General features: G+C 38.6%; 2 protein-coding genes across 3 annotated transcripts; one reads left to right on the top strand and one right to left on the bottom strand.

Annotated features, from left to right (window-relative positions):
• Positions 1 to 1,747: 1,747 nt before the first annotated feature.
• fam78ab (family with sequence similarity 78 member Ab) lies at positions 1,748 to 10,129 on the bottom strand. Of its 2 annotated transcripts, XM_055154177.1 has the most exons (3): positions 9,750 to 10,129; positions 8,821 to 9,124; positions 1,748 to 5,825 (listed from the first exon to the last, which is right to left on the bottom strand). In XM_055154177.1, exons 2-3 carry the CDS (start codon positions 9,081 to 9,083, stop codon positions 5,300 to 5,302), a joined length of 789 nt encoding a protein of 262 aa, XP_055010152.1. In that variant the 5' UTR covers positions 9,084 to 9,124; positions 9,750 to 10,129; the 3' UTR covers positions 1,748 to 5,299. The 2 variants fall into 2 exon arrangements, with proteins under 2 accessions (XP_055010152.1, XP_055010151.1); XM_055154176.1 differs by having other exon boundaries at positions 8,821 to 10,129.
• On the top strand, positions 10,104 to 13,796 carry LOC110160617 (inactive phospholipid phosphatase 7). Its single transcript, XM_020925292.2, has 2 exons — positions 10,104 to 11,776; positions 12,752 to 13,796. Exons 1-2 carry the CDS (start codon positions 11,314 to 11,316, stop codon positions 13,138 to 13,140), a joined length of 852 nt encoding a protein of 283 aa, XP_020780951.1. The 5' UTR covers positions 10,104 to 11,313; the 3' UTR covers positions 13,141 to 13,796.
• The last annotated feature ends 238 nt before the right edge of the window (positions 13,797 to 14,034 follow it).

Here is a 14,034-nt window from a genome sequence, read left to right as displayed (position 1 = left end):
AATAAATTACTCTATGAATCTATGAACATTTGAATTGCTTTGAAGATGTAGGTAGCATTGATTTCACAATAAAGGACATTTTACTTCACCAACAAGATTTTTGTTCCTCATTGAGTTGCTTAATTCATTGCTTTCCAACCTGTCTATAAAATCATCAAAACCATTATTCATGCTCTGATGACGTTGCCTTTTTGATTATTTTATCAAAACAATAGATAATTATTAATGTTGAAAAACTGATTGCATTTCAGCATTTTTATATGGGTGGCTTAGTTACTTTGGAAGGTAGTATGGCAAGTGCTGAGATGTGTTACTTTTAGCGTAGTAGTAAGAAGGACCAGTCACGACAGTCCACTTCCATAAATGACGTGGAAACAAACTGCCAAATGCATCACACACCTCATACTGACATTTTCCTCAAAACATAGTCGTGTTTTCTTTTCTAATTTAGTATGCAGCTCTCTATTTAAATAGTGCAATATATTTGAGACTTTTGCGTAGACTTAAATGATTAGCTGTCCGGTGTCTGGCAATCACACATAAATTAATTTAGCCAAATCTGAGCTATAGTGGCATGTTTGGTGTCTTATGGCTGTCACCAGCAGATTTTTTTTTTGTTTTTGCCTTGAGCGCACAGATCTACTAACTAATACAATGCAAAGTGCTACAGGAGTGACACTGAGTAATACTGTTGGACAAAGGTCATGCTTACCCAGCCAGAATAGCCCAAGCAGTCGATCCCTGGAATCACAACAGTAATACTCTCATCATAAAGACAAACCATGTAACAATGGACCTTAAGAGCTTTTACTGTAATACCCAGGGATAGAAATACAGTATCAGTGATTATTGGGACAGGTGGGTGCACATATGAATAGCATGTACTTTAAATATAGCAGTGAGAATGTGAGACAAGAATGTGACCAGGATAGAACCATACACACAGGCTATATATAAGCAGCAGGATCCAACAATATGTTAAACAAATGATATCTGTGCTCTTAGGATAACTCTTTTTGGTGTAGAGTAATAATAAACAGACTCATTGTAGGCAAGTACAATCCTTGTTTTGACTGCACAAATCCATGGAAATAGAAAGTTAAAAACATATGTCAGAACATTCTCCATGGAGATAGATACGTTTTATGCCATACTGTAGAGTATTAAGTAGTATAGAGTATAAAGACAAGAGGGTGGGGATTCTCCTCCATGTCAAATAAGACATTTGTGGAGATGCAAGCTCATTCACAGTAGGGATGCATGTTTTAAATGCAATCAAATAATAATAATAATAATAATAATAATAATAATAATAATAATAATAATAAACAAAGGTATATTCTTGCAACAAATGTGTTAGCCGGAGGTCAGTTTTATTGCATACAGTCAGTGCACAAGGCTTCCTTTGACTTCTTTTGTGGTCTCTATAAGTGACGTCCCCTTCCTCTGTGCATTTCATTCAGTGTGTCATGTGCTCAGTGGTGTGTGTTCCGCCCAAGGGTAACACGTAAGAAAGGGCTTCAGTATGATACTAAAATATATACTGAAAGCTGCAATGAGACATTAAACAAATTATTGTTGTTGTAGTAATAGACATTTACCCACAATTTAGTTTTTTGTGAGTCCAAAAATGAAATGTAAATATTTTGAGACTGATAACAATCTTATAATTTAAGATTCAAATATTTTATCAAAATTGTATCTTGCTATTGGTATTTATTTATGTAAGGCATAAAAAATAAAGGAATCATACTCACAGGTTTATTTTTACAGTGAAAAGTATTAGTACTGTTTTTGTTTTTTTTTTTTGTTGTTTTTTTTGCAAAAGCACATTTGTTAACATTTATTATAAATAAATACATTCAGTACGTTTCCAGCATTTGTGGTCTATGAACACAACTTTTATTTTCCTTTTTGGGGTAAACCTCCCAATATTGTGCATTTCACAGTTAGAAATATTCAACAGAACATATCCACTTTTCAAGTATTAAGTCAAAGTTTAAATTTAAAAAAAAATCGTACACACCTTGAAGTATTCCAGTGCTGCAGTAAAAAACAAACAAATATAAGGACAACACTGTGGCTCTTTGATCTATATGTATGGAAAATAAACACACAAGGAAGAACGGCAGAAAGAAAAGAAAAAAGAGCAGAGGTCTGACCCAGTACAAAGGCAGATGTCTTGGACTTGGGTAGCATCGGTTTAGTTAGTAACAACAAAAAGTTTATGCATCACAAAGTAGCAGCTCCCTGAAGAACTCTCTCGGTGTGGGTTTAGGTTTAGGGAAGTTGTCCATTTGATTGGCACATCATGCTGTGCTGTGCAAATGTCTAAAAGATTCAAGTCAACTACTGTTTTCTACATTTTTAAGCTGCACTGCACAACTTTTTTGGTGGGGGAGGGTTTGATCCTTGAGTCAATGTTTATCAATGGGGAAATAGTTTTAGATAATTTCTTCTGTGATAGAAATTCGATAAACTAGACATTTACACAGCACTGTACAATTAAATACATTTAGTCCCATTAAAACATACATACAAATTATAACATACACTTTAGAAGAAGCCAAGAAACAAAACAGTGCAGGTCCCACTGCATAGATTTGGCGTTGCTCCATTTTGGCACTATTCGCTTATCAAAAACTGTGCAACTTTCTTAGTAAAAGGAAGCCCATTGGTAAAAATACAAACAGTAGACGTATGGACACTGTTTCTCTTTTTAAACCCGAAACTCAAACTGGCTGTGTGCTTGCCTTTAATGCGTGTTAGGGGATCCGTGAGCTTGGCTGGTCAATGGAATCCGCAGCGACAATCTAATACTCGTCCTGCAGGTCCCCCCTCTGTCCCTCTCTTTCCCTCTCCCTATGTCCCTCTCTCTCTCCCTCTCCCCCACTCCCTCTCTCCCTCTGCCAGTGTTTATGAGGACGAGCTACATGACAAGGACACAACCTTCTCTGCCCCTCTGCAATAAAGTCATGACTTAGTAACAGCAGCAGCACATTGGCCACTCTCCCAGAGGCCTACTGGAGATTTAACACAGCCAAACGCATGTTGTCTATTTTAGCTGTCATCATGGCTGCCAGCTGTTAAAAAGGTCAATAGTTTTGACTCTACTAAAGTATCTCTCAGGCTGTGATTGCAGTTTCGCACTGCAGGAAAAGGCAAGGTATGCTCAAAACACATGGTTTAGGTGTGGAGAGAAGAAATACAGGCAGGATTATGTGATGTTCAAATATAAGAAAGATTGCTGCATGGGGAAGTTTAACTTAAGTATTTATATGTTATATAATTAATTCTTACAATCTTAAACTCAAATATGGGATCCATTAATTGAAAATTACTATTTCAAAAGTTGTTTAGGCTGAAATTTGACCTAAAAAAGGCACCTGATTTACCTCATGCTTTATAAAATGTGCAGTACTCCTAGAGACAATGTACTTTGTACCAACAGTTATTATTTTATCATAACCACAAGTCCACTACATATTTACATAATAAAGCATACTGTATAGTCTTTTACAGCATAGCCTTCAGTGTGCCCATTCAGCTATCCACATTAATATCTCCCCTCACACAGACAGTGTTGGTGACCCCTGACCTCTGCTCTTTGATCCCACTAGAGGATCTCTGTCTCTATCCTGTGCAGTAGCACAGTTCACTCCAGTCTAGGGTCTGCTGCTTCTCAAAGTGCACCATTGCAGACCTAATTATAATGACAACAGCCCCACATTGTCTTCTGTACGCCTTAAGCTTCCTCTCTGTGACTCAGATCACAGCAGAGAGGAAGTATACAGGCAACATTCATGAATTCAGTCAAGCAAAGCTCTTTTAAGATTGTAGGATGTTCTCATTGTCAGATTTAGAGAAAATAGATAATACTGTAGTCTATTTATTATTCATAATAATAATATTATATATATATTTCTATGGGGTCATCTGAAACACAACTTTTCTGTTCTAAAGGGGGGAAAGTTTAACTAGTCCAGTCATATCTTATTTATTACATGGCATGTCATCTGTAATAATTATTGTTTTAGCCTACTTTGGAGCAAGAGAATTTGAGTGTATACATTTAAGTCTGAATTGGAAGTTGAATTTTGGTCAGACAGTTTCCCTACAATCAACCATATATTAAATGATATTTGCAACTCTACAATTTCATTTAAAAGCAACATCTCTCTAAACTAAAGTGTATATCAATTCCCTTGTAGTAATCCTTAGAAGAAGAGTAGGCTGTGCATGTCTGCATCGGACGAACACCAACAAGTGGGTCAGCTATATACTATGAGCATTCGGGTTGTCCTGCTTTACTTTCTACCAACATTAAACATATGAGGTGAAAGTCAATACACAAAGATAAGAAATAGACTGCGAACATGATAACTACACTTGCAATTTATACTTTCTGATGCATAAATTGGTGACTATACTGATCATATTGCTATACACTATTTAGAAAAGACAGGATGACGAAAGACAAAAAGTCAAGGAAATAAAGGGGCCCTGAGATGGAGTGATACTACAAGGAGAAGATTGCTTTCTCACTAAATGCAAAGAGTGAAGTGAATCCAACTGCTGTTGTGCTTGGATGTTCATCTCACACAGTGTTAATACATTTGTCAGGTAATAACCTGACTTTCCTATCCTAAATTCACACCCACATGTCAGCACCAACAATCTGGAAGAGATTTAATGGAGTAAAAATATACTGCATTGCACTTGGTATAAGGCTAAACATGTGGCTGAGGGAAGCGAAAATGCATCTTAAGGCAGCATGGACTGAATGTCTTGCATGTATATTAAAAAAGTAGCAAAAATTCAAATATGTTTCAATGCAATTATCACACAAGGACAAAGTAAACTAAACTGAATGCACTCTCTCCCAGCCTATAAATACGTACTGTAACTAGTATTTGCATATGTAGCATATAGGGCTGCGCAAATACTGTATTGTATAGTACCAAATAAATATTCCCACACACACTCAGAAATACATATTTGGCAGAAACTACCAAATACAATTATGACCAAACAATCCTCTGAGCCCCATAAAAAAATAACACAGTTTGACCCAGTTCAGCCTGAATGTAAAATTATTGTTGACTCCAGTAATAACCAACTTCACCTGGTCAATGGCTCACAGCCTTTTTCTTGCTTTGCCCTTTGTTCAAAGTTTGTTTAAAAATAAAATACTTCAATTGAAATATTTAAAATGTTAAAGCTGTCAAAGCAGACAATGATCCCAGTTCACACAGTACAATATGGAGATGTTCCTATAGTTTGGTATCCAAGGCTAGGCTCAGTATTTGGGGGGGATGACCACTGCAGGTTCACCACTCTTTGGCCGCCACATCAACACCTGTGCATCATTGGCATTGGGTTTGACCATGGCATTGGATGGAATGGGCTCATTCTTGCCCAGAATTTGAGGCTGTTCCTGGGCTATAGGTTCTTTAAGAACAGCCCTTTGCCCCAGGGGTTTCTCTGGGTCCACATGGATATGAAGACGCATCCTCCAGCGAATGGTCTGCAGGACCAGAGTCTCAGCCGTAGCCTGGTTGATGGCCACAAGCCATGTGGTGAAGCTCTGGTCTCTGTGGATACTGCTGAGCTGAGGCACATTGCTGTCGCTGACGGGTACACCCCATGTCACACTGGGGTAGAAATTGTCATTCATGCTAACTGTGAATTTGCTGTCCTTTTTGGTGGGGCCCACAACAGTGCATGTCTCGGTGGTGTTTCCATACCAGGGATAGTTGACACCATCTGAGTCACTGATGGCTTGGATTTTCCCATCACGCAGATCAGGAAGCTCCCAACTTGACCTGGAAATTAAATGTATAATGTTAGATTTTCATAATGAATGTTTTAGGTATACCCATACATATTCAAACTGCAATAACTGATAACAAGAGAATCATGAACTAAATCCGACTCCATTATTAGACAATGTTGTGAAACAATGTTGTGACTTTGTGGCCCTCAGCCTCTGCTGTGCCCACCAATTAATTCTGTCCCCACAGCAGGCAGACATTTTACCTTTGGGTCTGTGAAGGTGAGGATGAAGACTACACACAGATAACAGTATTATCAGCAGCACATGACTTTCTGCTTGTGTGGATATGCTCCGCCAGAGGCTCAGATTAGCATGTCAGCCATGAATGTGAGTGCACTGCTGTGCACACACCAACACACACATTACTGTGCAAAATCACATAATCCCATGGACTGATGCCTTTGTCAGTAGCACTACCCCCAATGCTAAATATTAATTCAGACATCAAACAGCTGCATAGTTTGCACAGGCCCTTTCCATAATTTTCATAAAAACACATTATACGCATAATTTTATTTACAAACTCACCTGCGTCTTTCAAGAAAAATATTCCTGTTCTTTAGATGGTTTCAGGGTACAACTGACAAATATAGTATAGTGACAAACATAAGTTAAGACAGAGTGTGAGTTTTGTCACAGAAAGTCATGAAATGACTTTCACAGTAAAAAGTGCCTTGCTTGGTTACTGTTTGACTCATGAGCTGTGTTGGCATCAGTACAATCATGACTAGTAAATGTGACCTGATGCAAGGGGAACTTTCAGTTCTCTTGATCTGTCAAAGCAGGAGGCTCAAAAAACATTTGTCAAACAGTCAAAAGTTATAGGAGGCAGAATGCAAATAATACCACAGTCTCACAAAGCATGTCTTTAACAAAAGCAAATTGGGAAATGGAACAGATTGACCAAATGCAAAGAGATTTGACCATATAATCCCTGATTATAGCATTTGGATTTTCAATTACCCTAGCTGCAATCCTAATCTGATTGAGTAAACCGAAATGTGCCACACAATTTACATTTGTTTGATTTAATCATTTAAATCCAAACAATACAGCAGTTTCAATAACAATAGTTATTATTTAGTTATTATGGGTCATTAGGAATAATATAAGGATGGCATCATTATATTATGTATTAGATGATTTTCTAATCTTTTTTTCCATTTTATGTACATTTAGATATATATAATATATATAGTTTGTTTTGTAGTCCGCCTCATTCAGTGGTTTTCATTTTCACTTCCTCAGTAAGGTTATGTTATTTTAGTCAGATGCTTAGTGCATTGCTTGCTTATTTATGACTTATTTATAAATACTGCCAAAAGCCCACCTCTGTCTGCTGCCTTTACACCACAGAGGCAGTGAGACACATTGAATGTGTCCAGAATTTTGATCAAGAATTTGAAACCATCTGAGGAATCCTGCCCATCCTCAGCTGTTCTGTCCAATTATAGCCAACTCTACTTGTTTTACCACCAAACTAGAAGAAGACTTACGACATACACCGCATTTTAAGAGAATATCTGACCTATGTGGCTACATAAGATGGGAAGGATGTAGTACAAATCACTCATTATAGTATATCAAGCAAAACACATTCACAAATATTGGAAGCTTAATTATGTTCAATAATTAAGCTTCCAATATGCAGCCCCACGCAGATGTATATGTGTAATCATGTAATTTTGGCTACAATTTCTACAGCAGTTGTTGTGTTATCCTGAACATTTTGGACCACAAATTACCCTTCACTACCCCAAGCATGTATATTTCCTCACATAGAGTTTTTATTCATGAGCAGCAGTAAAGATGCTCTGATACCCCAAAACAAGCAAAAACATTTGTTTCTTGATTCTCCTTTGAAGTATTTTTGCTTTATATAATGCTTTGTTTATCTCTGTCAGTAATCATAATGTTTTGCTGGAAGTGTTTTGAGAATGACAGTCTCTTGACCTTTCTATGACACACATGCACACACATAGGACCACTATGGAGTGTGGGGCGTGGTGGGGTGACTCTAATCTTAGACTTACAGCTCTCTTCCACTGCTGCTACCTAGATAAAGCATATTTTGGGTATACAAGTCTGAGGTTGGCTGCATGATATTAGCTCTTATTGTTGCAACATTTGAACCAAGCGGTATCCATACACATGCAAGACTAAAAGAAAGTGTTGGACTTGTTTGTTTGTCTATTTTAATGACAGTCAATCACACACTATTGATAAGTACTGACTGCCAAAAGGTCACGATCATTATTTTCCATCACATTGTCCCACACTCAGTTCACTTTGAAATGTTATCAAGCTGCAGACATCAAACCAATGGAACATGCAGAGGACACAGCCAAACTTTAATTTTGTCTGCAATTTTTTACAACTGCAAATTATTTGTCAGGTTTTGAACTTTGGAGCTCTTGTTTTTGCAGAAGTGAAAACAGCATGATTTCAGTCTAAATGGTCAGGAGGCCATGAGCTTCTCCTAAATGTTTTGTCTATTTATTATGAGGTGAAAAACATTGCTTGTCCTTGAATTGAACACGAGAGGACGCATTGAAATGAAGGTGAAAAAATATACTGATACATTAAGTGACAAAAAAATGCATTATTCTGCCCATGAGCTTTATAAAAAAAAGTAGCAGTAATAGCATTTTTTTTTTTAAGGCAAGACCAACATCCATTGGAATTATAACTAAAATATGTGCTTGTTAAATACTGCAGGTTTTCATATTTTTCTGGTTATTAGTTACATTGGTGGTACTTTCTGACTTCTAAAACGTATTGATAGTATAGAGGGATGCCTTTCAAACGTAACCAAATTTATTTGCAGACATGAATTTTACATAATAATAATACACTTTATCTAAAATTTTTAACTATGGGGTGCACATTTTTTAGTTTACCTACGTTAAATTAGTTAAGCCTGTCTTATGTACTTTAACTTTAGTTATAGGCCTAATTCTTAGCCTATGAATTATGTTACTCACATTCCTTTGTTCCCATATGTGTTGTAGAACTCCATGTGATTACATGCTTGAATCCAGCCAATGGTCCATGTTTCTTTTCCAGGCACAGGGGGCACCAAGACGCGCGCACACGCTCTGAAGTGCGGTGTCCGGTAACGCAGGACCACACTAGACGACTCGTCGATGCTGGTGGGGTTGGAATCGATTGAAGTGTTCACCTCCAGGACGATGATACTGTCTCGGAAACTTTTGGGCTTACACCTGATACTCTGGATACAGCCCATTGCATTAAATAGCAACACAGTCCACAACAACGTCCAGCGGTCTGGGGAGGAAGACAGACGCATGGAAACAGCAAGATAAAAAAATGTAATCACCACAGCTGTCTCCACATCACGATGCCCAAGAATAGCTCAGATAGTAAAAAGCATGTATTTATAGCAGCCATGCATGTTTGATCCTAAAACACTGTCAGATACAAGACAGGTTTATCTTCACCGTGAAGGGTGCATGCTTCTTGTGCAACTGTTATCCTGGAGCCGATATCATGCAGTGGAGAGTCGCTCCACCAAAAGAAAGAGACTGGCCAACGTGCGCTCTACGCCATACGGTGCGCTGAAGTTCATGTCAGTAGTAATAAGGGCTCTATACAGGCAACTCTCAGGTTACATGTGGGACTAGCCTCATTTTGTAACGTGACTTTTTCATGAACATGCTAAATAATGTGCAAGAAAGGAAGTGGTGCGTTTCGTGGAAATGTGTCAGTCTTGAAGTTATAGCCTCGACAATAAGTGCTGCAGATCAAATTTAACTTCAGATTAAATAATATACATGCATATAGTAGATTGTATTGTGCGTAATGCATGCAAAGGTCTACCTATTGGAGGCTTAAGTGTAGAGTTCCTTCAATCTGAGTTCCGATGTTACAGAATGAATGGCGTCTCACTCACAGTTGTTCGGTCACACAGGTAATTCCGTTATCTCCACGTTGCACCAGCTCCGTTAGTTAATACTGTTTTGTCGCTGCCCGAGAGCACGCATTTCCTTGTGTCATCCAAAAGAAAGCACCGTGGGGTTAACTTCAGCCATTTGACCGCATCCATTCTAAGGACATTTAAACGAAAACATAAGTAGTTGCGTTGGGAGATTGCCGTGCATTGTCTGGGTGCCGTAGGGGTCTATGCACCCCCCTGTGTGCGGTGACAAGGAAGAATAGAGGGACGGATTTCAGGAAAAATCCCCACGCGAGAAGTCGCTGCTCAGCGCGCGCCCCATCGTCACAGCAGGTTCACCCCGCTACGCTTTGGGCTGTCAGCTGCTTGGGAAGCGGCTTTATAGATGGCTTTGAGACGACACTTCCGCTCAGGACGTTGGTATGATGGGAAATGTAGGCCACGGATCTCATAATTATGAACATTTTGGAATTTGTTTCCCCTGCCATAACAATTAACAATTTAAAAGAAAAGAAAATATTATATAATTTGAATATAGAATAGTTCTCAAATTGTTGCCTATCTGGAAGCTGAATCTCATAAACAGGGTCAAATTTTGATCTGTGTGTAGGCCTATTTATTGAATCCCGTTAGACCCATGTTTAGACCTTATTCTATCATACAAAATAGTCTAGGGTTTAGCAAAAGAGTTTGATTTAGGAAACTAGTCTCTACTATATATTCCTGGCCAAAATAGTTTCTAACATAAAATAAATTAATTACCCAAACATATTTCGGGCATTCTGATTTTCTAGTTTAATAACCTTTCACTCTATCGGTTTCAAAAAGAAATCCTCAAAATCTAGTTTTATACTACGTCTAGAATGCTATTGCCTACGTCTATTGCTATTACTGATCAGGAGTAGGTCTACGCTTCACATTTTTCCCCCTCTTGCCAGCCCTTTTAAGTACCTTGGACAACTCTGCCCTGAACGTAGTAAGGAATCGTGTATTACGCAAACTGCGTAAGACCATCGAGGGAGAAGCAGATGCTGCATTGAATTTTGAGGCCTGTATCTTAGCTCATGTTCCTTTGTGTTTCAATACGTTCTTACTGGAACATCACTTTATAGATTAACGTGGTAGGTCTTTCTGTTAAAAGAAAGGAAGGATGCTGCGTTCGAGGCTTCTTTGTATCCAGTGGCTGCTTGTGATGGCGACACAACATCAGCGTAACTAGGCTCTTGCCCTTGTTTTAATTGTCCAAACCGTGTTGTTATTTACAGTGAAGCATCTGTATGTTGCTTTGTACAATGTTGACGCGTAACACGACGCACTGGTGTTATTTTATAGCTTGACTTGGATCAGGTTTCACATGATGGCCAGGCAGATGCCGTACACCTCACTGGGTCTGGTAAACAGCATGGCCAGCACACATTCCTGGGGGTCTAAATATATCTATTAGGCCACAGAAGGGGAGGACTGCTGTACCCCTTTCTATCCAGGGACTTCACTGACTGGGTTAAGTCGCACCAGCTAACGCTCGAAGATTGTTCAGTACAAGTTTTCTCCCGAACGCAAAATGCCCGCTAAAGCAAGATCTAAAGCGCGTGAAAGGAACAATGTACTGAATAGAGCTGAGTTTATGTCCCTTAACCAGCCCGTGCGCGGAGGGCAGCCGGAGAGGGGAGGTAGCACACGGAGACCTCCATTCAAGCACCAAACAAGCCAGCCTGGTGAGGAGCCACCCGAGGGTTCTAGTAAGGACAAAAAAGAGCCTGGCAAACTGCCGGAGGAAGACTGTATGCAGCTCAACCCCTCATTCAAAGGCATTGCGATGAACTCTCTGCTTGCCATTGATATCTGCCTGTCCAAACGCATGGGGGTGTGTGCCAACACGTCTTCGTCCTGGGGAGGATGCAGATCTATGGTCAACCTTTTGGCTCTCACTGGTCACGGAATCACGTGGATTATTGGCACTATCGTGTGTCTGACAAGGAGCAACACATTGGCCGGACAAGAGGTCCTGGTCAATCTGCTTTTGGGTAAATGTCACTCAACAAATTTACGCGCATCGTACCAAATGCCTCTTGTGCCAAAAGCTGCACCATCATCACTGCTAACCCTTCCCTTATGGATAATGCAGCTATACTTGTATTAACGAGTGTTCACTTTTTCTCATTAGGTTTGGGGAACAGGTTTCATTGAAATCATTAATATGTTCAATGGACGTTCCCACAGCTCATAGACCTATACACTTAATTATGAGTAGGCTGCCCTATAACACTTGGACACCGAGTTGTGTTGAATGTCTGATCCAGTTTTCTCCTTGTGGCTCATACACTGTATTATGACTTTTAATGTTCGGAATTGTGATACTATGGGGAAGTTATTTTTGCAACACTTAGTAGGCCTAGTATATGATTACAATATTTTCTATTCATGCTTCAGAAGTCAAAATTAAACCACTGCCTGTCAGAAGGGTTGTAAAAGTTCTTGTACTTGTAAGCAAATCTTTAACAAGATTAAAAATGACTTGTGGTCAGAAATTCAGACATATAGTGTTTTTGCATGTCCCCTGTAGACAGCTTTACAACTATTTAATCATTTAATTTATATTTTTGGTGGTCTTTAGTCTGATTAGGAGTAAAAACAACAGCAACTATCAAAAGCTGACAACTGGAATTACGATTAAAGAAGCACCAGATTCATGGGAAATGCCAATATTTTAATAGAGCGGTATGTCACCTCACCTTTGCTTTTTACTGTATTTTCTTTTCTGTGGTTTCACCAAAGCAATATGGAATGTATGGAAATCTGCAGAAGATATTATCTCAGGATTGAGGATTTTTGAGAAAATTTGAAAATGTAATTTGAATTTTAGTGTCTGATAAAAAAAACAAAAAAAAAAAAAAAAACTTACAACTTATATTTCTAAATCAGCATTTGAAAGAATTGGTCATTATATCTGCTTTCTTATGTCCAATACTGTCTTGTTTACTTATTTTCTTTTTCAACAGCCCTTCTCCTGGACGTGATGACAGTAGCTGGGGTTCAGAGACTGGTAAAGCGGAAAGGACCGTGGGAGATGGCCCCTGGTTTCCTTGACTGTGTTGCCATGGACATATACTCTTTTCCTGCTGCTCATGCCAGCCGGGCTGCCATGGTGTCTAAGTTTCTTCTGTCTCATCTGGTGCTGGCTGTGCCCCTTCGCATCCTTCTAGTGCTATGGGCCTTTTTGGTGGGCCTGTCCCGAGTGCTTCTAGGTAGACATCACCTCACTGACATGGTGTGTGGGTTTGCATTAGGCCTGCTCCATTTTAGCCTGATGGAAACTGTGTGGCTGTCATCAAGCACCTGTCAGACCCTTATTTCTATCAGCACACTGAGCTGGAGTCCCTTTTCCTGAGCTCCTACTTCATAAGTCTTTACACTGCCTGATATTTTGCTGGTTGCAACAGATGCCTACGTTGCATGTATATCATTGATAATACATACAGCAGCTATACACTCTGGCAAACGATACAAATTGGCAAAGCAAGGAGCCTCTAATAAAACAGCTTGTGTTTTGATTTCATCAGTTTCTCATAGACTGCTTATTCAGATTGTATTGTGCCTCTTATCCCTTTTCTTTTTTTTTCTTCTAAAACTCTTTTGCATAATATTGATATGTAAATGAAAGTGTGTGCAAATACACTGCACACACAGTAGGCAAAGATACATTTTATTTTTTACATTTCATATTGGCAAAATCTTTTTTTTTTTTTTCCCAGATGGAACTTGATGCAAGTTTGCACCAAACATTGTGTTATGTTTTCCTTAAAAAAATATAAACTAATTATACTGATGCAAATGTCTATGCAGGTCCATCTATCCAGCATTTTTCTTGCTTTTCTGAAAAAAATAAATGTTTGATACAAATTTCTTTTATAGATATAAAATTAAACTTTTGTGTCAATATCTACAATGCTTTATTTGTGTTTGTATAGCTTTGTTTGTCTGTACAGGTTTACATAGTTTTTTTTTCTTTTTCTATTTAATGCATTAATAAAATTATTGGCTATTTAACAATGACTGATTTATTTATTTTGTTATTGATGCATGTGAACAGTAAGCACCTTACAAATTTTCTATTACCTTATTTTAACTTGTTGTTGCATCTTCTGTTTACCCTATAAGCTTACAGTAGAAGCATGTACCCGGAAACAGTGGTATGGTGAAACGCTAAATTTATGAGGAACAGAAAGTGTTTTTGCCCATACATGAAAGCCTAGCGTCTGATGCAATGACAGTTGCTGTTGGG

Source organism: Boleophthalmus pectinirostris, unplaced genomic scaffold, assembly GCF_026225935.1.
Source record: "Boleophthalmus pectinirostris isolate CB_2022bp ecotype Guang Dong unplaced genomic scaffold, ASM2622593v1 HiC_scaffold_18, whole genome shotgun sequence".
Classification (NCBI taxonomy): Eukaryota; Metazoa; Chordata; class Actinopteri; order Gobiiformes; family Gobiidae; genus Boleophthalmus; species Boleophthalmus pectinirostris.
Note: the sequence above shows the minus strand (reverse complement) of the source record. Positions and strands in the feature narration are given on the sequence as shown.

Excerpts from the sequence above, each read along its gene's own strand:
- fam78ab (XM_055154176.1), bottom strand. The coding sequence starts at position 9,146 with ATGCGTCTGTCTTCCTCCCCAGACCGCTGGACGTTGTTGTGGACTGTG. Across the intron at positions 5,826-8,820 it reads ACATATGGGAACAAAGGAAT|GTCAAGTTGGGAGCTTCCTG; the intron begins GTGAGTAACATA and ends TTTAATTTCCAG.
- LOC110160617 (XM_020925292.2), top strand. The coding sequence starts at position 11,314 with ATGCCCGCTAAAGCAAGATCTAAAGCGCGTGAAAGGAACAATGTACTG. Across the intron at positions 11,777-12,751 it reads CCTGGTCAATCTGCTTTTGG|CCCTTCTCCTGGACGTGATG; the intron begins GTAAATGTCACT and ends CTTTTTCAACAG.